The sequence below is a fragment of the Microchirus variegatus genome (genome assembly GCF_963457635.1).
Source record: "Microchirus variegatus genome assembly, chromosome: 2".
In the NCBI taxonomy this organism is placed as follows: domain Eukaryota; kingdom Metazoa; phylum Chordata; class Actinopteri; order Pleuronectiformes; family Soleidae; genus Microchirus; species Microchirus variegatus.
The window spans coordinates 2508677-2534770 of NC_139803.1; the positions used below are offsets into that span (position 1 = coordinate 2508677).

The 26094-nt window shown below is 43.1% G+C and overlaps 1 protein-coding gene across 3 annotated transcripts; it reads left to right on the plus strand.

Moving 5' to 3' along the window:
* On the plus strand, positions 1-25679 carry thrap3a (thyroid hormone receptor associated protein 3a). 3 transcript variants are annotated; one of them, XM_083909248.1, is made up of 11 exons: positions 1-113; positions 11689-11833; positions 15152-16057; positions 17189-17860; positions 18822-18994; positions 19478-19589; positions 19869-19953; positions 21604-21779; positions 21868-22048; positions 23586-23729; positions 23860-25679. In XM_083909248.1, exons 2-11 carry the CDS (start codon positions 11712-11714, stop codon positions 24103-24105), a joined length of 2817 nt encoding a protein of 938 aa, XP_083765374.1. In that variant the 5' UTR covers positions 1-113; positions 11689-11711; the 3' UTR covers positions 24106-25679. The 3 variants fall into 3 exon arrangements, with proteins under 3 accessions (XP_083765374.1, XP_083765373.1, XP_083765375.1); XM_083909247.1 differs by lacking the exon at positions 1-113 and adding an exon at positions 11426-11586; XM_083909249.1 differs by lacking the exons at positions 1-113; positions 11689-11833 and adding an exon at positions 13341-13448.
* Positions 25680-26094: the final 415 nt, after the last annotated feature.

Sequence of the window (26094 nt, forward strand, 5' to 3'; positions counted from 1 at the left end):
ACAGAAGAGCAGCGAGAAACTGGCTTTTACGCATCGTTTCTTTCCTCCACAATTTTTACGCACCGGTGTCTGAATGTGACGCAGTGATACTCGGCGACCACAGCAACAACACGGTAGGTTGATTTTTTTATTTTTTATTATTTATTTCCGCATCCTCTTCATTTTGTGATAGAAAATGAAGAAAGAAAAAGTAAAATTAATGAATGAATTTTCCGCGTTAGCGACGAGGCTGTGGCTGCAATTACGCAGCACCAATTACGCACATATTAACCTCAGATATAAACATAAAACAAAAGTAATATTTATAATATAAACAAGAAGAAGGCTCTTTTTTTTATGTCTGACCAGTATAAAATATCAACTGTTGGTCATTAAAACGACTTTTATTATCATATTCTCTGACGTCATGTTAATTTATCGTCTTCATATATGAGTTTTATTCATTTTGTCATATGTGAACAATGCACACTGGAAGTCACCTGGTAAACACCTGTCCAGGCGAGGGCTGCAACTATTTATTGATTATTTGTTTATTAATGATTACAAAGTGAACTATTTTCATCATTGATGAAATAGTTTGAACACGTTATCATAGTGTTCAAAGCTTCTTAAATGTGAATATTTTGCACCGTGAGGAAAAAAACACCAATAGATCTATTGTCTGTTATATGGAAAAATAACTAACAAACATATCAAGAAGGTGTATTGATTGATTATTCTGGAATCTTTGGAACCACCATAGGATTTGAGCGAGATCTTGTGGAAGTGAGTCGTTTCATATACAGTTAGGTGCTGTTGTTTTTAGCGGTCGGCCCCGACGACAGAGTGACTGTTGTGATTGCAGGTTACACTTAAACGTCCCCACCTACAGTAAACGGCTGCAATCTGGAAACTGGAAATCGTCCTTGTAGACTTTTTCTCTGTAAACGCTCATCTAAGCCGGCGTTTGTGGTGGTGTAACGTGACACTCTCTCTCTCTGCTCCAGTGATGCAAAGAAGAAAAAAAAAAAAAAACGTTTGAAAACATTATCATGCAATTTCCTGCTGGGCTACCGGATCCGGGTAGAGGTCAATCCTCTTTAACAAACACCAGGTGCATAAAAGGCACACACACAATATGAAAAGGTGTGCCCAGTCGTATGTAGTGCACCTGCTGTGTCTTGTAAACACAAGTGAGCGATGCGTTATTGTTTTGGTGCAGAAAGTTTGCAGTCATTTTAAGTCACTCGACTACCTGAGACAACGGTCTGATCTTCAAATTCGAAACCGAGTAACCCAGACTATATGTAAGTCGCTTTGGATAAAAGTGTGTGTGTGTAATGTATTTGGATTTAAGTTTTTATGTGGCCGATAAATGCGTCTCTGACTTTTAACGTAGCTGTTGTGACCATGTCTCGACTGTAAAAGAGATCCTTGATCTCATTTGGATTAAACTGGTTCAATAAATGCTAATTAAATGAATGAGTAAATCAATTTTAGTTGGAGGTTTTTTCCTTATCTGTAGAATTAATGGCAAGTTGCCTTAACGTCACACTGAGTCAACATAATAGTATCATAGTATTGATTTCACATTTTCCTTAACAGACGAGTAAAATTAACCACTTTGGACGTCTGTTAAGCCCAATTTATACTCCTACGTAGGTTACGCAGAGCCCTCTGCGTCGTCTCCGACTGCACAAAATATTTTTTAAGTGTCCGTCACTCCGTCAAAGGGACAACGGAGACGGCAAGAGCTGCGATTGGTCCTCAGGACAGGCCCGAGATAACGCTGCTCTGTGCCGGCTCACAGTGAGCACCGAGCGTCCACAGTGGCGGAGCCGATCACCGCCGACAACGTCGCTGCCAAACTATAAATACTTCATATCTTAATACACACAATCCACATGTTTAGACTCTAAATGGCCAATTTCTCGCCTCAAATTGTCTTAAAACTGCGTTCCGTGACACAGAAAAGTGACAAACGGCCACTGTTTCAACAACAACAACAGTCTTTCTCTCTCGGACGCCATTGCTCACTGTAGCCAAAAGCACAACAACCTTTGCGTAGTGACCCCTACTGATCGGGCGGGGAAATTGCAGTGCGTATCCATCACCACGACGCAGAAGTATAAAGGCTCGAGGGGTCTCCGTGGTTACGCAGTCGGATAAATATAAAGTATAATGTGGCCTTAAATGGAGATTATGGGTTACTCGGTTTATCTTTTAAGATCTAATGTCCACATATCGTCATGATCAGTGGTGTGAAGGTAGAAAATGACTTTGCACAAGTTAAGGGAGGTACCGTGTTTTTACGGTGCATCAGTACAGAGACTGCAGTGCAGACTGTCTTTGTGAGGATTTAGTGATCAATTAACTTTGCATGTGTTGCAAACCGTTGGTGTTTCTCACATTTGTCCAACTTCTCTGAAGTAAAAAAAAAACTTTACGAACACGAAATGCGTGCAGCCCTCATTGGTGCCGTGCGAGTGAGCGCTGCGTCCACAGCAGGAATGAAAGCATTCCGGTTGTACAACATGCCACTCGTGTTTACCACAACAAAGCCGATGCCAATTGCGCGTCCAGACCGTGCCAAACGCAGCTAAACTAAAGATCAGCTTCAGTCGTACAACGTCGTGATTTAGTGCGAGAGCCTGCCTGAATAGAAACAGACGGGCTTTAAACCGACGACTTCTCTCTCGTACGCGAGCGAGTTCCGCGAAACGCGGCGATGACAGACAGTCGAGAAGCCGAGCGTGTCGGTGCGAGGATGCCTCGCTGACACCCTGATGTGAAGCCATTTTCAAAGGCAAAGGTGGCCTCGTGCGCCACACTGGACACCACACAGCGGGTGATTTTTAGCTGCTACTTACAGCTGTGATGGATATGCAAAAAGAATCTCATGGTAAAAAGATACGATCGCCGCACAGTGTGATGCAAAGTCACATTAGAAACGGACCGTTAGGTTCTTTAGACTGTTCCTTGGGCCCAGAACTGACCAAAGGGTTTGAACTTTTATTATTATTGTTATTATTATTATTATTATTGTAGAATTTTCTTAGTTAAGTGCATGGAGAGACATTGCAGTTGGATTTTTCAACAATCCAGGTAGTAAAGGATGTTTTGGTTTAGAACATCCAAAGCCTGGGTTTGCACCGTGGTCCCAAAGAAGCAAAGTTCCTAAGATTTATGTGCCTAATGTTTTAAATAACATTAGGTTTTTTAATTAATTTACCAATAACTACTTGGAAAAGATTAATTTACAACAATGCTTCTGTAAATTAGACACTGCAAAATGCTTGCCACAAGTTATATTATGATTTGATAATAATTATAAGTCATAAGACAATTGTTTATTAATTCATTAAAAACAGTATTGTTGGAGTGGAAATAATGCATTTCATTTTCCTACAGCGCCTGCACAGGCCACTCACTGTCTTATGGCTCTTATGTCAGCAGCGCAATCCCAAAGCAGAAAAACTTAAATTGCACACTTAAATATTTAGTGTTGTAGACAAAGTTCCAAGTATTTGGGTCTGAGTCATCAAGGATGAATCTTGTGCTCCAGTGTTCCACTCACAGATAATCACATCACTGACAAGCAAAGTGAAAAAAAAAGGGCTGGTGCCTTAAATGTTGCCTCGGAGGGTGAGGTTTACAAAATGACTCCAAGAGCTTCAACTGATGTGTGGAAATGTCATAAAGGTCCCATATTATGCAAAATCAACTTTTTAATCATTTAAAGCGGATCTAGACCGGAAGTTCCAATTAACGCTGTTTTTTTTTTAGTGTGTATCTGCGTCATTACCTTGTTTAAGAAGCCCTGAAGGTTCTAAACAAACAGTTCAGCCACTGCTGAGAACGCTGTGTTTTATTGTAATCTCGGGCTCAGCGAGATCTCTGAAAAAAACCCGGTCCGGTTACGTAAACACCGGTTCTCCTGAACAGCAGATCATCCTGCTCCGGGCACTAGTCCGGGCACATCCGGTTGCGTACATTGAACCGCAGAAGAAGAATAACGTCCGTTGTGGAGGTGTTTCACGAGCGACAGTGTCTTCTGACTCTGGGTCAAAGCTATTTTTAAACATTGTTAAAACAATGTTTTGATAATGAGTAGCAGTGCATCCACCGTTCCAGAGGGGGGAGCTGCGCTTCTGAGAGCGGGTGTGCTGAATATGTCACTTCCGGGTACTGGCCAATCACAAGACAGTTGGGAACGCCGGGGTGAGAGTTGAGTCTGAAATATCGCGGCCGGGGAAACAGCGTCAGAAAAGAGGATTTCTATCGGCTCGTTTACAGCAACTAGGAGGTTTTTGAGCATAAAAACAAGTTAATGTATGTAAGTAGACCTCCATAACTAACATATATGTGCAACAGGACCACTCTATGTGAGCTTTAAGGGATACTACTACTATACTACTAGGGATACTAGCCTTCTGAACAAGGCTGTTTTGGTAGGGTATTTAAACTGCTGTGGTGCTTCATACTTATGGTATTGTTCCTACATGTTCATTAGGACACAAGGGAACGAGTTTGACTTGGCGAAATAGGATATTTCCACACCTCTTGTCTCCTTTGTCCAGCACCTAAGTCCTGTAACTAGGCCCTAATTATTACATTAGTATCTGCAGGACCTTCCACACCAAGGATAAGCAACACAGATCCTCCAAAAACAGATTACCCTGCAGCCAGTAAATACGATATATAGACCTGCCTCAGTTACTGGGATAATGTTAGTGTTAAACTTTGACGCTTCATTCAATGCCAAAGCTGAACTGTGTTCTCATCTGTCATTGTTGGTGAATGGCAAAGAATAATGTTACATGAAATCTCAGCACGAGGTCATCCGCGCGTCTAACAGTAACGGAGGTTCCCCCGCAGGAAAAACAAGTCTATATTCGGCTATAACCGAACGAGGCAGGTTGTTGTTGTTGTGGAACAAGTTATTTTTGTTTCATTAAAAAACGACCAACAGGAGGAAGCTGTAAGGTTTATCTTGTGCGAGCGAGTGTTGTCGGGGGGGGGCTTTACTATCCATTAACCGAAGCGTCTCTCGCTGCATTTCGATAATGAAATATCGTGCCAGTGACAGTTGCTGTGGTTTTTCTGAAACGGGCGTCTGCAGCAGGGGGCAACACATAGATAACAAATGTGATTCCAGCTGCCGCTGCGGCATCCCGGCCTTAACGACGAGCGGCTTCGATTGAACGGAGGGGTTTCTCGTCGTGTGCTTTGAGCCGCGTATCGGGTTGCTGGGTCATTGTTGATCGAGCTACTTTTGCGCTTACATGAAATACACAGCTGATGAGGATTATACAGCTGTCGCTGCTCAGTCCAGGGAGGGGGGGGGGGGGGGAATGTCTGTGGTGTGTCACTGTCCACGTGAGACCCTCTATCAATTCAATTCAGCCACTATTGCTATTGATATGCTTTCACATTACTACGACTATGTCAATCCGTCGTTCTCCAAAAGACTAGGGCGGGTCCTACAGATGGTTTGCAGGTTGATTTTTATTCAGCGTTGTCGGTGTATTTGCAGAACCGTTTCCAACCTTGAACTAAAACGAGCTGCATACTGTAAGAAATGTATTGCATTAAGTCAGAAAATATCCACGGTACGTCGTCAGAGATTAAGGATACATGTTAGAAACTGGTTTCACTGATGACAATGTTAGACATGGTTTAAAGCCTCTCAGTCGCTGACAGCATGTTTTATAGTGCCATCTAGAGGAGAGGCTGAAATTTACAACAAAGAACTGCTCCTCTGCTCACCCCCCTCCCTTCCCCGAGCGCTACGGTATCCTCAGCCGGTCAAATGTCGTCCTCGTCGTCTTTCTCCGTGTCAGCAGATGAGGTTCTAGTATTTATTCAGATATAGTATAAGTGTGTCTTTTGTATATCGTATCAGCTCCGTCAGTGGAGGCGGGACTCTCGTTCTCTCACGTTTGTCCTTACAGGCTCCAGTAGAAACATGGCGTCTCGCTGCCAACAGTGGCTATGCAACAGCGGCCCGTGACCATGTTGTTTTACATGACTTTTTGAAACACTACGAAAATGAAACAAAAACTATTATACAGCGACTAGACAATGCAGGAGCACATAATATGTATAAAAAAAAGTGGATTTTGGGTTATATAAACCCATAAATACTACGCACTGTCCCTTTAAATAACCATAATAACCATAATCTAAATTTTTTTTTAGTCAAGGAGGTTGGATGGATTCACCCACGCTGGAGGGGAGACTGTGCTCTCCAATAGTTTTAGTATGGATTGCAGTACCTGTTTTAAACTCTAGTTGTATTAATGGTCGCCTTTCCATTATACAGTTCTAGCACTACTCGGCTCAACTGTACTGTTTTTTTTTTGCTTTTCCATTAGTGATAGTACCTGGTACCTGGTGCTTTTTTGATACCTGCTCTGGCCCGAGGTTTCCGAGCGAGCTGAGCCGATACTAAAATGCGATGTCAACAGACTGCCGGTCAGTGATTGGTCAGTGAACATCATAGATGGTCACGAGCATGACGTTCAAGAGCGTTACAGCGTGCACGCACGGCAGCTCTCCGCTAAAATACACCATGTTTGGTGGCGTTTGTGCCACGTATAACGTCACGGCGGTTTCGCGCAGCAATACTATGAAGTCATGGAAAACGATGCTGATGACTGATGCACAAACCGAGTAGCGTTGAGCTGAGCCGAGTATTGCTAGAACTTTACGGAAAAGTGCCATGAGCCTCTTGTTCGCCATAATTAATTAAACCTCACATAGAGTGGTCCTGTTGCACATATATGTTAGTTATGGAGGTCTACTTACACACATTAACTTGTTTTTATGGTCAAAAACCTCCTAGTTGCTGTAAACGAGCCGATAGAAATCCTCTTTTCTGATGCTGTTCCCCAGCCGCGATATTTCAGACTCAACTCTCGCACCCAGAAGACAGAGTGTGTTGTGATTGGCCAATACCCGACATATTGACATATTCAGCACATCTGCTCTCAGAAGCGCAGCTCCCCCCTCTGGAACGGTGGATGCACTGCTCCTCATTATCAAAATATTGTTTTAACAGTGTTTAAAAATACACTGTCGCTCGTGAAACACCTCTACAACGGACGTTATTCTTCTTCTGCGGTTCAATGTACGCAACCGGATGTGCCCGGACGAGTGCCCGGAGCAGGAGGATCTGCTGTTCCGGAGAACCGTTGTTTACGTAACCGGACCGGGTTTTTTCAGAGATCTCGCTGAGCCCGAGATTACAATAAAGCACAGCGTTCTCAGCGGTGGCTGAACTGTTCATACCGTCATTTACCTTAAACAAGGTAATGACGCAGATACACACTAAAAAAACAGCGTTAATTGGAACTTCCGGTCTAGATCCGCTTTAAAACTGTGGGTTCCCAATATTAAAACAATGGGAAACACTGCTTTACATCAACTGTCAGACTTTTGAATATTTTTCCTTAAGTTATTCAATAACAAGTTCACCTACAGTGATAAAACTGGCTGAAGTTACGGTGCAGACTAGGAATGGATGTTATTTTTCTTCAGTGCTGTGCGCTTGTGTGCGACTGCACCACAATAAGATGCATCATGGTATCAATAGTCACAACATTATTACAGCCTAATTATGAGTCAGACTTGGACGCTGGTGGTTGTTTTTTCAGTTTTAGGTTGTGCTCGTTACAGGTGAAAAATCAACCGTGGTGCCTTCAAGTGTGTTGGTGACTGTGCGTGCACTGCATTCTAGTAGCAGGACATCAAAAGGCTCCGTTTGAGTAACTGAAAATGCCAGTGATTACGCTACGGACCACACAGCGCGGCGGAGCAGCAGCAGCAGCTGCAGCTGGTTATCAATGGAGGTTTCAGTGCGGAGCTATTGAAACCGATTCTGCCGCGCAGTTCTGTCTGATTTTCCTACCCCGAGGTCAGGAGGCCACGGCATCCGTGTATTCACACGTACTTTACATGGCTAAATTTAGTTTGTGTTGTTAAACGGTCATAAATCAATAGTTTCACACTAGCTGGGGAACTTCAGCCGTTTTGTATGCAGTTTCATGTGAACCAGTTTCAGGCAAATTAAAACCTTTTATACAGATTTACAGAAACGCTTTCAAACGTCAAAGGTGAAGTAAGTAGTTTATTAGTGCCATCTAGAGGAGAGGCTGAAATTTTCAACAAAGAACTGCTCCTCTGCTCACCCCCTCCCTTCCCCGAGCGCTACGGTGTCCGCAGCCGGTCAAATGTCGTCCTCGTCGTCTTTCTCCGCGTCAGCAGATGAAGTTTCGTGAGGCGAGGGAGAGGGCGGAGCTACCGCGGCCGTAGCAGACGAAGCGGAGAGAGTGGAGGCGGGACTTCCTGCTACAAGTAAAGCGACGCTTGATTTGTTCTCTCGCGTTTGTCCTCACAGGCTCCGGTAGAAACATGGCGTCTCGCTGCCGACAGTGGCTATGCAACCCGCGGCCCGCGACCGTGTTATTTTACATGACTTTTTGAAACACTACGAAAATGAAACAAAAACGATTATACAGCGACTAGACCATTGGTTCTCAAGGTGCGGCCCGGGGGCCAATGGCGGCCCGCAGAAACATTTCTGGCGGCCCCCGCGGTGAATTACAGTTGATAGTTTTAATCCAGGAGCTACTAAGCTTGTTAAATGTTTATTGGACATTACTGGATACAGACCAATAAGTGTAAACAAAAATAATGGGTATTTACCTGGTTTCTATATAGTGAATTTTAGTGTATTATTAGGTTATAAGCATGTAATAAGCAGGTAGCTACAGCCCCCAATTACTAGCTATTTACCCAGTAAATATATGGTAACAGAAATGTGTTACTTGGTATTAACCTGTAATTAGAAGGTAAGAACAATGGCCAAAATACTGGGTAATTACCCAGTAAATTATAAAGCGTTATTATATTAACGCTTATATTACTTAACGCTAAACTGTAGAACTGCAATCTGATCATTAAAATTAGTACAAATGGGATTTATTTCTGTTTTTTTTCCTTTTTTTCTTTGGCGGCCCTCAGTCCAATGTTGGGTTCCTAAATTGGCTCTCAGGTATCAAAACTTTGAGAACCCCTGGACTAGACAATGCAGGAGCACATAATATGTATATGAAAGGGGATTTTGGGTCATATAAACCCATAAATACTACACAGTGTCCCTTTAATACAGATTCAAAGTAATACATTTTCTAAAAGTGGAACGTAGTAGTTTTCCTTGTGAAAAATTGAGAAGCATTTCTTTCGCTACTACCAGGATAAAGAGGAGGGAACGTGTGAATGCCACACTTCAAATGTGCACAGTAAGCTGCATTGATGGGTACACGTCGAGGCTGAAACCTTCAGGAAACGATTCTCTGAAAGCCAAAGACAACAAGTAACGAGGAGAGTGGGGAAGTTCACAGTGCACGAGGAGGAGGAGGAGGAGGAGGAGGAGGTGGTGCCGGGGGTGACATGGATCCATTTCCAATCCTCTCCAAAATAGTAGCGGGGGGATATACACCGAGGCGAGTTGTGAAATCCCTCTCATGCGTAGCCCGGCAATTTCCCCTTTCCGCCGTCCCCCCCAGAGGATGACTCTGATAATAATAACAATAATAATAATAATAATAATAATAATAATAATAATAAAAGATCATTTATGTTCGATCGGTGGGCATTTACATGTATTCAGAGGTATCGTGGGGCCACAGAGAACTCTGCGTCTGTCCTGAAAGAACAGGAAATAAACAAAAAAAATACACAAATATTGTGGTCTGCGTTCACCGAGCACACAGTTAAATGTGTTCCTATCTCTGGGAACAGAACAAGTTCAGCAGCAGATGCTTAACCACAGGCAAATGTGATGAGGTGAAGCGGCAACTGTTGAAATTAACTACTTTCCCACTGATGTGACCAATGCTGGCCAAGTCTTACTTATTACATATTACTCCTTCGACAAGTAACTAAATTAATTTCTTTATTATTTTGGATCAAGGGTATTAAATAAAGAAAAACTGGAACAAAAAGCAACTTCAAGGCTGCATTAATATTCCTGAAGGAGGCGCTGTTTTCTCAGGCTTATCACACTTCTTTTGATTTAAAATAAATAAATAAATCTCTATTTTAAAAGGTGCCACATGTAAGAATGTGGCCAAAAACGATTACTACATTCAAATTCAAAACACCGAGGTCTTTTAGGTTTCCGTTTTCTGACGTAACTGGCAACCCGTGGTTGCTCGGCAGCAGAGACTCTACCGACCGCAATGATTGGTAGACGGCAGCGGTAGGTGGCGCCACATGACGCCAAAACATGATTTCAAAACATAAACATGATTTGCAGTCTGCAAATTTTTTTATTTTTTTTAATGCAAATATTTTGTCTGTACTGTTGTTGTTGGTGAGTTCAGTTTGTTATATGAACATTATTCCTGAGTCTCTGTGACATATTAGGAGGATTTTATGGCCAGTTAGCTTTAGATTTATTACATAATGCACCGATAATATCCAAGTCAAGCTCATAAAGTAACTTCCTTTAAGTACTATTTGACTTTTGTAAAAAACAATCAAAATGTGATGTACAACAAACTTCTAGTTCTCAAAGAAATCATCATCAAGTCACACAGTAACTCCACATTACTTAGTATTCATCATCCTCCTTAGTGTCATTGGTTCTCAAAGTGCGGCCCGCGGGCCCAATGGCGGCCCGCAGAAACATTTCTGTCGGCCCCGCAATGAATTACAGTTGATAGTTTTAATCCAGGAGCTACTAAGCTTGTTAAATGTTTATTGGACATTACTGGATACAGACCAACAAGTGTAAACTGTAGAACTGCAATCTGGTCATTACAATTATTACAAATGGGATTTCTTTCGTTTTTTTTTTACTTTGGCGGCCCTCAGTCCAATGCTGGGTTCCTAAATTGGCCCTCAGGTATCCCAACTGCCTTGGATATTGACAAACAGAAGTTGAACTTGGCTTTGTCACTTTCTCAGTTCGGAACAGTTTTGGATACACTTATGTAGATGAAGTGGGGATTGAAGGGAACTTCAGTAAAGTAGAGGTCGACAAATATAGGTGTTTCTGTGGCCGATAGAGACGATAACAGTCAGGTTTGATGTTACAATACTAATGTATATATCACTAAATATTATATTAAATTAAACGGGGTTAAGAAATACAGTTCTGACCAGAGGTAAACAATACTAAACACTTAAGCTGTGACTTAGGTCACTGATTTATTTACCCTCTGTTGTTGAGGAGACTCATATTTGTTGGATCTTACCGATTGCGTTGGTATTCATTAGTCGCCCCAACAGTCGAGTAGTCGGGCGACTGACGCGAGACTCCCCTTTATGCAAATGATCAGAGTCTAAATAAAACAGGTTGTGTTTGGATGCCCTGCTCGACGACACGCTGCTTGCCTTCCTTTTTCACAGCTGCTCTGTCTTCGGCGACTGATTTTTGAAAGTCGATCTCCGACGGTTACTCTGTGCTGGATATATTTTATTTCATGGATTTCAGGGACTCTGAAATGGATTTTGATCGGCTCGGCTAAATGCTCCTTCAGCTGTTCGCACAGATGATTAATACTTTTTTTTTTTCCAGACCGTGTTTTAAAAAAGGTGACAGGCATTATTTTTTTTTTTTGTACGATTTGCCTTCTAACATTTTCCGAATCCTAACTTGGACGTACAACTCTTTTTTTTTTTCTTTCTGTGTGACAGTTTGAGGTGGACTGGCTGCAGTGATGTCCAGATCCACAAAATCCGCCTCAAGGTCCCGGAGCCGTTCAAGATCCCGGTCGAGATCCCGCTCCACCTCCCGCTCCAGGAGTCGCTCCAGGTCTCGTTCCAGGAAGCGTCGTTACAGGTAGAGGAGCATTTTACCATCTTCTACGGTCTTTGTAGTTACGAGCAACTTTGTTTTCTTTGGCCGTTCCCTTGTTAAAAGGTTTGATGTTACAGTCTCGAGTCTTACCTGATACTTGAGATACTATGTGTGGTGAAAACACCGATCCACCTTATTCTCGGAAGTAACGGTGACCCGTAAAAGTTGGCAGTTATGGACAAGAGAGAAACTGGTAACGGGTGCAGCAGATGAGAACAATGCATATATCCAGACATTTCATTTAGAAAATACAGGTTAAAGGTGCATTATGTAATAAATCTAAAGCTAACTGGTCGTAAAATCCTCCTAATATGTCACAGAGACTCCAACAACAGTACAGACAAAATATTTGCATTAAAAAAAATATTTTGCAGACTGCAAATCATGTTTATGTTTTGAAATCATGTGGCGCCACCTACCGCCGTCTACCAATCATTGCAGTCAGTAGAGCCTCAGCTGCCGAGCAACCACGGGTTGCCAGTTACGTCAGAAAACGAAACCTAAAAGACCTCGGTATTTCGAGTTTGAATGTAGTAACAGTTTTTGGCCACATTCTTACATATGGCACCTTTAAAATAATAGAACGTAGCATTTTCTGTTCATTTCCTGTCAGACCTCGTCCCGTCATGGATTTCGTGACGAATTTGCTGGTGCAGCTTTTTTTTTAAAAAAGGATTTGGGTCCGACCCAAAGTCTTGAGTCAGCTCCTGTGTCCAGAGGAAATTGTTGTTTTGAGAAAAATTCCAGCTGTCGCTCGGCAAACACAACTGGAGTTTGTGCGAATCGTTAGTCGTTAAATCGGGGAAATATTTACACGTCCTTAAACGTCAGCGGCACACAGAACTATTTTATCAAGCAAATCAAAGCGGCATTTGATGTCCGTCGCTTTGCTGATGGAAAAAACAAGCACCCAGTTGTAGGGTAGGGATCCTCTGGCTCCGAAGCCTCTGCTGTTTCTGGCAGAACGACCGTGGCATGGCAGCGAAACTGGCAGGGCAGCTCCATTTCCTGGCAACGCTTTGCAGCTCGTATTAAAATTAGGATAAAGAAGAGACGTGGAAAGAATCTAATAAAACTTCTCTTCCTTGAAACCACCTTTGCACACGGTGTGGATCGTGGGTTCGTGGTAATTGCAAAGGCACGAAAGCACAAATTTGCATCGGGGTTTTTTTTTTCGGTACAAATGCTGACTAATAAACGGCCGAGAAAAGCAACAACACACGCAGAAATGATCCCAAGGGACAATGCTTGTTCCCACAGTGATTTGTTTAATAAAATAAACTGTAGTGCCTCTCGCTTGAATACAACATTAAGATCGCTTAATTAAAAGCATCTATTGAATTTTTCTCTAAAGCCTTTACCGAACTGCATGAACAGCTCTGGTAACTGGCAACCATAGAGTCAAAGCAATTCAAGTAGATTTTTTTTTTTTTTTTTTTTTTCCCTCCCCGTCATACGGTCCATGTGACTCCCCCACTTTACCAGAGCTGGTCAGAGGAGGTGCAGTGTCTGTGGCTCGCACTGTGAGTATGCAGTGCTGCTTAGTGGCGCTGCCCTTCTTTTAAACATTCTGTATTCCAATGAAAAAACACACCGGGTGAGTTGTTGTTGCTTTATCCAGCCTTTTATATGCATGGCTTTAACATGTGTTTGTCATCACGTTAGCGCGTGGCGTTGCTTCGCTCTCTTCCCAGCTCGGAGTATAATTCTTGCAGTTTACTGAAAGTTTTGCATGTAAAAGTCACAGATTCTGGTCGAGGAAACTGCCCCAGTACTGGTTTTATTTATTTGACAGTTTGTAGGAAAGGTTGAAGACAAAACAAGAGATGCATTGTTGTTAATGGTGTCAACGGTGTAAATTCAGAGGACAGTGAAACGTTGTGGACGTGCTGTTACGATGTAGTAAGACTCAAAGACAGAAGTCAAAAATCAGCGATCCGACATAAAAGAACGTGCTGTACTGTGTCGAGTATGTTGAAAGGTTTTTTTGCATGAATGCATCTCAAGACACGTTCACTATCACCAGAAGCGCGACAGAGACACCGTGTGGACAAGCCTGAAACTGCACCCTTGCCTTTTTCCTTTGTGGGCTCCCATCAGCGTGGAGGCCCACATGTTTAATGCTAACATTCTGTATGTTTTGCCAAGTCAAACTGATGTATGGCTGCTGCTGCTGGATATAAGCTGCACTTCCGTCCATTGTGCATTTTTGTGGTTTGGAAAAGTGGTTTCAGATTTCTGTACAACACAGTACTGATCAAATGTTGCATTCAGACTCACTTTTTCCAAGTTGTTATGTTTACTCTGATATTAAAGCTTAGAAAAAAAGGAATGTAAACAATTTTAAACATTATTCAGGAAGTTTGATCCAACTTGTAAGGTTGCTTTACTTCATGTGCCTATGTTATGGTTTCATAAAGGTCCGACTTCCATTACTGTGCAGTTCAGCATTGCCTGGTTAAGCCACCAAGGGAATCACAATGAAGTACAGGAGATTTCATTAAAATATGAATCAGAGCTGAAACGATTAATCGATGAATCGATTATTAATCGACTACTAAATGAATCGCCAACTATTTTGATAAATCGATAATCGGTTTGAAGCTTTTTTCATGATTAAAACAAGATTTCTGATTGTTTTAGCTTCTTAAATGTGAATATTTTCTTGGTTTCTTTGCTCCACATAAACAAAGAACTCATTAAAACTGAATCATTTTGGTTTGTGGACAAAACAAGACATTAGAGAACATCGTCATTTCCAGGTTACGCTGATCAACGTTTTTTAACATTTTATGCACCAAACGATTCATCGATTAATCGAGAAAATAATCCGCAGCTTAATCGATTACGAAAATAATCGTTAGTTGCAGCTCTAGCTATGAGACAATATTTTCACAAAGTCTACGTTTAATTTTAAGATCATTTTAATTGTTAATCGACTTAACATTTACAGGTCTTGGCAGTAGAGATTAGGGCCGGGGCGATATATCGAAAATTTATCGTTATCGGAATTTACGACGATAATCTACGTCATTTTGCCGTTATTGATATATTCGATAATCAAAAATGTTTGTTTTCTTTTAAAAGATAACAAAATAAAAGTAGTTTTTGGCTGTGTGTGTGTGCGTAGGTAGGCAGGCTACCGGTATGTTCGTGTCGGGTCAATATATCGTGATATTGATTTGAGGCCATATCGCCCAGCCCTAGTAGAGGTAATAGATAGCAGAGCATTTAAATGTTTGTGACAAAAAAAACCCATTAAAATTGTCATTCTTTCCCCCATCCTTGGTTTGTTCACAGCTCTAGGTCTCGGTCACGGTCAAGATCGCATTCTCCGTCTTATAACCGGGAGAAGAAATATCCGAGAGGTTACCAAAACAACCGGGAGTTCCGAGGCTACCACCGCGGCTTCCGGAGGCCGTACAACTTCAGGGGCCGAGGGCGGGGCTACTTCCCGCGTGGACGCTACCAGCGCGGCGGTGGAGGCGGCGGTGGGGGCTACAACAACAACAACAACAACAACTTCCGTCCCAACTGGAAGAATTACAAGCAGCACCCACAGAAGCAGCAACAACAACAACAACAGCAGCAACAGCAGCAACAAAACAATTCGCGCAGGCAATCGTACAACCTCCAAAAACGTTCGGGAAGCCCGCCTCCCGGTGGTCCCTCTCACCACTCGGACCGATCCTCCTCGCCGTTGTCCAGGCAATCTCGTCACTCGTCTTCATCCTCGCACTCGTCCTCTCCCAAGTGCAGGCCGGCCTCGTTTCTGGCTAATCCGACGTCAAAGGACGCGAAAGACGACAACGCCGCCTTAAAGGACGCGCAGAAGGACGGAGGGAGCGATCGGGAGCAAGTGGACCTCGGAGACGTCAACGGAGACGCCAAAGACGGCACGGGCAATGGGAAAAGTGAGGGCAAGTGGCAGAGTCTGGACAACTGCAGCAGCAGCAGTCCTAAGAGACCCGGCTCTGCTCTTACTGTTGGGCCTAGCAGCCAGACCACAAACCAGTCTGGTCCCTCCCCTAAACACACAAATGACACCAACAACGGTGCCCCCTCATGGAAGGCGATATGCAGTTCACCCTCCTCCAAAAAGGTCTCGCACGAAAATCTGAATCCAATGCTTTCCAGCTACGACTTCTTCTCGAGCGAAGAATACCTGGACGGAGATAAAACGGCGATCTCCATCGCCTTCAGAAAGTAAGACTTTTGAGATTTTACTTCTTCTTCTTCTCGCGAATCGGTTCCGACATTGCTTTTATCAAAACTATGCGAGCTTTATAGACGTGCAACAGCCACGTTATGAATTACTGTTTGGTTCTTAAATGCTTTCATGTGTGTTTGTAGATCACAAAAACACTTTTACCTTAGCAATTCCTTGGCATTGCAAGGTTTGGGTGCGGTTGTCATAAAAAAAAAAAGAAGATTTGTGTTGCCCAACTACACTGTTTAATATCACCACAGATGTGTGTATTTGCATAGATCTGACACTGATTTTTATTTGGTTTCCTAGATATTGCAAATTGTCAGCCAATTGTCTAAATGCATGAGTTGGGGCCAATTCCAATTCCTATCTTAACCCTCAAGCTCAACCCTTAATCTTAACTGGCCCTCAAAACCAAGTGTTGAGGGTTATTTTGTCACTTAGAAATGGGACACCCCTTAAATGCAGATACGTCTTCAGACTGTAGGGGGCAGAATAAAGCCAAAGCTAGCGTCCAGTCTGTCAACTCCCAAAAAAGAAGAAGAAGAAGAAGAAGAACACGTTTACGTCAGGATTATTTATTACGATCCGTTTGTCAGTCAAGTTATTAGGTTGTCAGTTAGTTATAAGATGATACTCATACAAATATTCAGCTGACAGTTACCACACACCACGACTTATTGAAAAGTAAACCATAGCAAACCATCGCTTGTCCGCAACCGGCCGACTATTGACAAAAGATCGTAAAATAAAAATAAATGTTACGCAACAATGACGTCAGTAATCCATAATATGGGCCTAAACTAAGATAATACAATGGTTTTCATCATTTTTATATCTCTATTAAAGAAAATACTCGCACTCGCTTCGTTGCTTTCGACGCCATCTTTCTCATGTGAAAACACGCAATGCATTCTGGGTAGCCCTTGCTCCCAAGGTGTGGTCTTGTAAAATCTCAATATTGAGGGCGATACAGCCCTTAAACTTGGCCCAACTCGACTTAATTTTTCTGAGAATCGGGACAGCACTTGCACTAGAGGGAACGCGCGTTTTTGAGATTGAGGGTTAAGCAAAGGAATTGGAATTCACCCTTTGATGCAGGTCTTCATCTCTTTGTCATTGTTTAGGTTTCTGGAGGAGCAAAACAAGAAAGCCACTCCTGCTTCGGAAAAATGCACTAACTCGGAGGCAAACGATGTGGACGTGGAGCAGAGGAAAGTTAATGGCAAAGCGTCAGAACTTCACACTGACTCAATGTCCAAGAAGTACAAAGGGGACATTGACAGAGAAATGTCTCTGAAAAGCTTCTTGAAAACGTCTCCCTTTCTGCACATTGAAAGCGGACACGAGGAGGAAATGGTCCTCGTGCCTCATTCGAAATCGCTGCACAAGGACTGGCACAACGGGGGCGAGTCCTCTAAGCCAAACAGCAAGGACACTTATTCGGCCAATGGACTATTTGAGGAATGCTTTGGCAAATGGAAGAAAGCGACCTATTCTCAGGGAGCCAACAGCGACCGCGACGGCACGGCAGAGGAGACGCATCGCGGTCGAAAGCCGGACGATTCCGCCGCCCTCGTCGCCGCCCTCGCAAAGAGGGAGTTGGCGGGGACGCTTGAAGGCATGTCCCCGGACAGGAGTTGTAAAGCCAGGAAGATGGCAAAATCTCCTCCAGCGAGGAGGAACTCTGACAGGGAGATGTTTACGATCAGGGGAGAGGACTCGCCTCTCGTGTCCTCGAGACAAAAGGAAACAAAAGTTAATGTCAGAATGGATTTTCTCGGAGACGGCTTAATAAGGTGAGCATCTAAAAGTTGTTGTTGACGTTTCCTCACTGAACCAAAAACGAAAAAAACCTCCTGCAGTATCTGCACTGCTAGAAGTCATAGACATGGGCTGATAACTGATTTCAAGGTATATCGTAGTATTAAAACATCACCATAACAAAACCTTTAATATAAAGTACGACTCGTCAAAAACAGAGTCCGGAAATAATAAGTTGGATGATTAAAGCTCTCATAGATCGGAAGTTCCAATTCACGCTGTTTTTGGTGTGTATCTGCCGCCATTACCTCGTTTATGAAGCCCTAAAGTTTCTAAACAAACAGTTCAGCCACTGCTGAGAACGCTGGGTTTTATTGTATTCTCAGGCTCTGCAAGCGGTCTGAAAAAGCCTGGAATCGTGACATAAGGATCACTTCTCCTGAACAGCAGATCCTCCTGCTCCGGGCACTAGTCCGGGCACTAGTCCGGGCACATTCGGTTGCGTACATTGCGTATTCTGACTCTGGGTCTGACTCCGGGTCAAAGTCGTCAAAGGGACTGCGGCTGGGAGTCGTGACGGAGCTGTTTTTAAACACTGTCAAAACAATGTTTTGTTAATTAGTCGCAGTGCATCCACCGTTCCAGAAGGGGGAGCTGCGCTTCTGAGAGCTGGTGCGCTGAATATGTCACTGCCGGGTACTGGCCAATCACAACAACACAGTCCGTCTTCTGGGGGTGAGATTTCAGTCTGAAACACCGCGGCTGAGGAGAGCGTCAGCAAGGAGAGATTTTTATATCGGCTCGTTTGCAGCAACTAGGAGGTTTTTGACCGTAAAAACAAGTTAATTTACGCAAGTAGACCTCGATAACTCGCATATGTGCGAAAGGACCGCTCTAAGGGAGCTTTAATACCGCGCATTCCTGTGCTGTAGTAGTTGTTTTTACGCCGTTATCCCACAAAACAACATTTTCGTCTTTTCTTGGGTTATTTTTCAGCTCTTCTGATATTTTAGCTGAGGAGCGACAGTTGTCTCAGGATCTCGTGCAGTCGTCAAAAAAGGATCAGGAGTTTCGCTCCATCTTCCAACACGTTCAGGCTGCTCAGTTCCACAGGAGTCCGTCTGAGCTCTTTGCTCATCACATAGTCACCATCCTTCACCACATCAAAGGTGAGTCCAACTCCACGTCTCGACGTACGTGAATCCTAAAAATCAAGTGTTTCAATAATGAAGTAAAGCATCTATTTTTTCAGAATCGCAAGCCATACAAGCATTTGTTTTGCCCACGGAACTTAGTCATAATAGGGCTCAAGTTTACTTGACAAAACATCACAAATGCATTTTGTTTCTGAGAAAAAAAAGAAAGAACCGTTTTGTTTTGAAAGATGTAAAACAGAACATTAGGGGTGGGCAAATACGGAGTAAATGTTCTGGAAAAATCAGTTGTAAAAAAATGTTAATGGACACAGTGACTACACAGGTAGGTCTGGTTTTGGTTAATCCATGGAAATGAATGCTTGGAAAACACTCGTACACTTAATTAAACTTTTAAACGACAAAATATACAATATTAATTGTGACTGGCGGCATGATTCACAACGGTCTAAAAATAAATCCACATAGAGCCACTTTCTGACTGTTAACTCCTTACAGCTCAGCACTTTCCATCTTCCGGCTTGACTCTAAACCAGCGGTTCACCATGTACCAACGACGAGCCGCCGAGAAGGAAATGATGAAGCCGAGAAAAAGCCCAGAGATTCACAGGTAGAGTCGCCTATTGAGTGACCCCCCCCTCTCACCTTCAGTGTGCTGTGGCTTCACCTCCTCTTTTAACAGCTTTCAGGTATTTCTTTCACCTTTCCTACCTGAAAATCTTCCCTTAATTTTGTTCTCATGCTCGGTGGAGGTCAGTTTTATTTTCGGCTTCATGGTTCATCACTGTGCTTGGAGTTTGTTATTTTTGGCATCTGCGTGTACAGCGTCTCTATAACCGCGTGTGTTTTAATGCGTCTCATTTTAACTCGTGTTTCTTTTTCCCCGCAGGATAATTGACGTTTCAACAAGTGCATTTAAGAAACACTCGCAGCTTTTTGAGGCAGTGAAATGCTCAGAGGATGGCACTTACAAGGTGACTCACCATTTTGCACTATGACGTTTGTTGGAAAAAAACCAAACAACAAAACAGTGAGCAGGACAGATGCCTTTTGACTGCGCTCTCCTAAAAAGCCTATGGCTTTCCTTTGACGGGAGAGACGCTCAAAGTCTAAAGAAATGCAAATATAAAAAAAAACAAGGCACTTTGACTTTGTCGTTTGATTATGTCACCTTCACACACTGGGTGAATTGATTATATTGTGGGCACAAGCCTGACCGAGGCTAAAGAATCAAAAAAAAAGAGTCAGAAATGGAAGCCACTGTGCCAAAGCTGTACAAAGGACTAAACGATATCTTCGTAAGTATTCTTTTAAAAAAAAAAAGAAAATAAGCAACGGAAATTACCTTCAGCAAGTACTGTGTTGCACTTGTGCTTACTTTTACATGCTTAAATTGAAATAGACAATGTTTCTGTATTGACTATAATGGTCGACCGCTTTCAAACAAGTGTAAAAATCCCCCCCTCCTCCCTCCCAAAAAGCAGTTACAATTAAAGGTGCCATATGTAAGAATGTGGCCAAAAACGGTTACTACATTCAAATTCAAAATACCGAGGTCTTTTAGGTTTCGTTATCAGACGTAACTGGCAACCCGTGGTTGCTCGGCAGCTGAAATTCTACTGACTGCAATGATTGGTAGAACGGCGGTAGGTGGCGCCACATGCCAAAAACATGATTTCAAAACATAAACATGATTTGCAGTCTGCAAAATATTTTTTTTAATGCAAATATTTTGGCTGTACTGTTGTTGTTGGTGAGTTCAGTTTGTTATATGAACATTATTCCTGAGTCTCTGTGACATATTAGGAGGATTTTATGGCCAGTTAGCTTTAGATTTATTACATAATGCACCTTTAACAGTCAAACTAGCATGAAATATAGCATTTTCATGTTCTTTATCATTAATTTCTATTGGTTTTGCATGTACAGATAAATACCAGCCAGATATTGGTATCATTACAGGATATCCACGCGATATGATATCGGGCTGCAGTTAAGTTATTCAATTAGTTGTTGTCCACAAAATTGATCAGTATTTCCCAAATTTCAGAAATACATTTGTTCGTCAATAAACCAAAGATGTTCAGTTTTTTCAAATTTCAGATAAATAAGTCTTAAACCAATTCATTGATTATCAGAAAGTAAAAGACGAGACCAATATGCAAGAAAACTATGTACTTGTGGACTCTTTAGTTCTTGGAATGTCTCAAAAGCAAGTGAATGCACCAGTAAATAAGTTTTCTCCTGAGAAAACAGTAACATAACACTGATTTAAAATAAAGCTGACTGATAATTGCTAACTGCTAATAATGTCTAGTCATTGCCTATTTATTTTCAGATATGAAAATATGCTCTAGGAGAAAATTTCAGATTTGTAGGTCCTACTAAAAACATGCAAAACTACTGGTCCATTAATTGTACTGAAGGATTCACTTCACTATGACTTGCTTTTATTCATGCCGGCTGGCTGATACACAGGTTTGTCACCATTTCTCCTATTAATATGTCATTAATGTAGAATATCTTGGCTTGCAAACCAGCTTTGGCTGAGATCAGACTGAAAAAGCTCTTCATGCTAATTCAAAGTCTGTCCACTACGTTCTGCTCTGCTTTGATTTGCTCAGGACGGCGGGGAAAAACCAAAGGGGAGCGACTCGATGGACCTCCGTTTGGATATCGAGCGCCGCAAAAAATATACCACCCACGAAAGTGAACACAAACAGGAACAGGGAAGAGATTCCCCGAATTCGAGCAGAGAGCGATCGATGGAAAAGTTCTCCAAATGCCACAAAAGATCAGAGTATGTACAGTTTTCCCCTCCTCTGTCTCCGTGTGTGAATATAAACAGACGGTCGTGAAAGATTTTGCACATCTGTTTTTTTTTTTAGAAAAAGCAATAAGAAGCGCTCTCGCTCGAGTTCGTCCTCGTCTTCCTCATCGAGAACATCCCAGCAAGTAGAAGATTTGCCCGCAAACAAGTCTGATCCCAAAGATGAAGGCTTTAATAAGACTCGACTGGGTCAGGGAGGATCACCAGGGCCTGAAAGAGGAAGACCACTTGGAGGATTTGTAAGTTGATCAAAATTACGGTTGAATAGATCCAGTGTGCAGAGTTAAGATTTGTATAACTGCTTTCTTAATCTTAAAATAATCTGTCTGGTTACGTTAGGCGTCGCTTTAAAGCTCACATAGAGTTGGTCCTGTTGCACATATATGTTAGTTATGGAGGTCTACTTACATACATTAACTTGTTTTTTATGGTCAAAAACCTCCTAGTTGCTGAAAACGAGCCGATAGAAATCCTCTTTTCTGACGCTGTTGACCAGCCGCGATATTTCAGACCCAACTCTCACACCGGCTTCCCAACTGTCTTGTGATTGGCCAGTACCCGGAAGTGACATATTCAGCACACCCGCTCTCAGAAGCGCAGCTCCCCCCTCTGGAACGGTGGCTGCACTGCTACTCATTATAAAAACATTGTTTTGGTCATGAACTTTGGGTTATGACCGAAAGAACAAGATCCCAGATACAAGCGGCTGAAATGAGTTTTCTCCGCAGGGTGGCAGAGCGCTCCCTTAAAGATAGGGTGAGGAGCTCTGTCACCCGGGAGGAGCTCGGAGTAGAGCCGCTGCTCCTCCACATCGAGAGGAGCCAGCTGAGGTGGCTCGGGCATCTGTATCGGATGCCCCCTGGACGACTCCCTCGGGAGGTGTTCCGGGCATGTCCCACCTGGAGGAGACCCAGAGGAAGACCCAGGACACGCTGGAGTGACTACGTCACCCGGCTGGCCTGGGAACGCCTTGGGGTCCCCCGGAAGAGCTGGAGGAAGTGTCCTGCGAGAGGGAGGTCTGGGCGTCCCTTCTCAGACTGCTGCCCCCGCGACCCGGCCCCGGATAAGCGGTAGAAAATGGATGGATGGATGGATGTTTTAACAGTGTTTAAAAATAGCTTCTTCACGACTCCCCGCCACAGTCCCTTTTATGACTTTGACCCGGAGTCAGACCCAGAGTCAGAAGACACTGTCGCTCGTGAAACACCTCCATTCTTCTTCTGCGGTTCAATGTACGCAACCGGATGTGCCCGGACTAGTGCCCGGAGCAGGAGGATCTGCTGTTCAGGAGAACCGGTGTTTACGTAACCGGACCGGGTTTTTTCAGAGATCTCGCTGAGCCCCGAGATTACAATAAAACACAGCGTTCTAAGCAGTGGCTGAACTGTTTGTTTTGAACCTTCAGGGCTTCTTAAAGGTAATGACGCAGATACACACTAAAAAAAAAACAGCGTTAATTGGAACTTCCCGTCTAGATCCGCTTTAATGGAGGCCGCCATCATCCTACATTTTTCTACAGCAGCCTGAATAGACATGCATTTTGCATTTTGAGTGAAGAGAGTTGTGAAAGAGGGTGTTCATCCTTTCTGGTATGCGTAGACTCCATACTTCCCCTGGCATGCTTCAGTCTCGCCACTAGAGGTCACCAATTCTTGCACACTGGAATGTAAAGTGGTGTCATTCTCTTGTAGGAGATACCATTTTAACATTTGACTTTCGCAGTTTCTTCTGTCAATGATCTTGCGTCCCCTTTCTTGTTCTTCCTTCTAATTACAGCAAGTACGAATTCGTGGAAGGGGCTGGAACAGAGGCAACTGTCTGGGGAACAGTCCACACATTAACCCCGTAAAAATGGCAGAGCACCAAAAAAGTGAAGGATGGGAACCAGAGTACACTCCCAAGAGTAAACAGTACTATTTGGTAGGGTCAATCTCTTGTTCACTCATGCCTCTTATCTTGCTCAGATCGATCACGTCGTGTCATTTAGGCTAATCTAGCCCAAGCTTGTCCTCGTCTAAACATTTCCCTCGTACTTTTTCGCCGTTCTCAGCACGACAACAGAGACGGGCAGGCAGACCACAACAGAGGGCGAGGGCGGGGAAGCGTCTCGCACGGAAGGGCGCGATTCATCATCCGCAAAGCCGCCACAGCAGGCTCCACCACCACCACCACCACCACCAATGGCCCCAGGTGGGCCCATGACAAGTTCCAGGCCAATGGGGAACAAGGTGGTTCACAGGAGGACGAGAGAGGACAGGACCATAACGGGGGGAAAACCGACGGAGATGATCACTGAGTTGTGAAGGAGTCCTTCTGGAAAATCTTAACCGTCTTCTGCGTCGTCGTGGGATCTCGCTCAGCAAAATTATGGATCAATAAATGTAGAAAAGAGATGGGGGTTTTTATGACTCCACTTTTGCCATTAAAGATTAAATTTCCCAATAGGATCATTACCTGGATACAACCACTTCCTATATCACGACTTCCTATGTGTGACTGTTTTAAAAGGGTGACATTTTTTGGAAAGTTTTTTGATAAAAACTCAAATTTCTTATATGAAACAAAGTTTTTTGCATTGTAGCTCAAATCAACATAATCGAGGAATTTGTGACATGGAAGAAATGTTTCCCGAGTAGAATTCGAGATAAATGCTTCTTAGTAGAAACTGGCATCTGTAATTGCAAGGAAATCTAAGCATTGGGTCCACAATGGATATGCGAGCAGACACACTTGCCGATTAGAGCAGCCACACTGCAGCCGGCCATATGAAACCTACTCCTGATGTTTCTCACACAAAGTGGCCTCTTTTTAATAATATATCTCAAAGAACAAAAGTCACAGCTGTCACAAACGCGCCGCATCCTGTATCCATTTCAAAGTAAAAGCACTGAAATGTCAGTTTCCTGAAGCCACTGATTTTGTGTGCTTTAATTGTAAAAAAATATCCGCAGGACTGATAGTCGTGCAGATTCACCGTAAAGAGTCCAGGCGTTTAGCCGAGTACAGATGCACGTCAAGTTAAGCGGTAATTTTAAAGTTAAACCATAGAGGTACGCGAGATGTCGCGGACGTAGCGTAGCAGCCGGTCCGCGCACTGCGCACGCATCCAGGGTGGCCCAGGCCCAAAATGAATGAATGTGGAAAAAAAAAGAGCTAGCTTTAATAGCAATAAATGCACTGTAGTTCACGCTGAGATAAAAGCATCACTGTTTTCACCAACCTTAGCACGACCCCGATTCTAACGGTGGGACCAAACTGCGCGGGGATCATTGTCGACCTCTGCAGTCAAACGTCCAGCAGGTCTATGAAACCAGCTGCCAGCAAAGGATTCTTTCATTATTAGGCAAACTACATTGCACGTTTAATGTGTTCATGAAACACTGTCTGTACTGTTAGAGAAACGTAGTCTTTGGTACCACTGATCAGTTGTTTTGAATTAAAATTTTGTTCACCCCTCTCCAGAGACATTCATTGTAGTTTTTGTACAACTAGAGACGTTAGTTGTATATTGTATTGTTGTAGATTATGTGATTTGTTTTTCGCTGATTGCAAAGTTTTCAAATATGCCATGTGTGTGCAGGATTGTGAGAGTGTAGATTGAGAATAGGACTTACGTAAATAAAAACAAAAAAAAGAAGATTTTCTGCGCCGAGGATTACGTCGATTTGTGTTTGGCTAACCGCTGTTGCAGTTTGTGCCTTACTGTGGGTGCTTTGGTCTTATTTGTACAATACAGGCCCACAGGTTGAAATTCATCTGTGTTCAGCTGTGTAAAGGTTGCCTGCCTTGGGTTTTTCTTTTTTATAGAGGTGTTGCTTCCTTTTTTTCTTTTTTTCTTAGCGACTGTAAATTAAAGACATTTGATGCTCACCTTGATGTGTCTATTTTTATTCTCTAAAGCATTGGTTCTCAAGGTGCGGCCCGTGGGCCCAATGGCGGCCCGCAGAAACATTTCGGGCAGCCCGCCATTGGCCCCCGGGCCGCACTTTGAGAACCAATGATCTAAACCATTGGTTCTCAAAGTGCGGCCCGGGGCCCAATGGCGGCCCGCTGAAACATTTCTGGGGCGGCCCGTAGTGAATTACAGTTGATAGTTTTAATCCAGGAGCTACTAAGCTTGTTAAATGTTTATTGGACATTACTGGATACAGACCAATAAGTGTAAACAAAAATACTGGGTATTTACCTGGTTTCTATATGGTGAATTTTAGTGTATTATTGGGTTATAAGCTGGTAATAAGCAGGTAGCTACAGCCCCCAATTACTAGCTATTTACCCAGTAAAT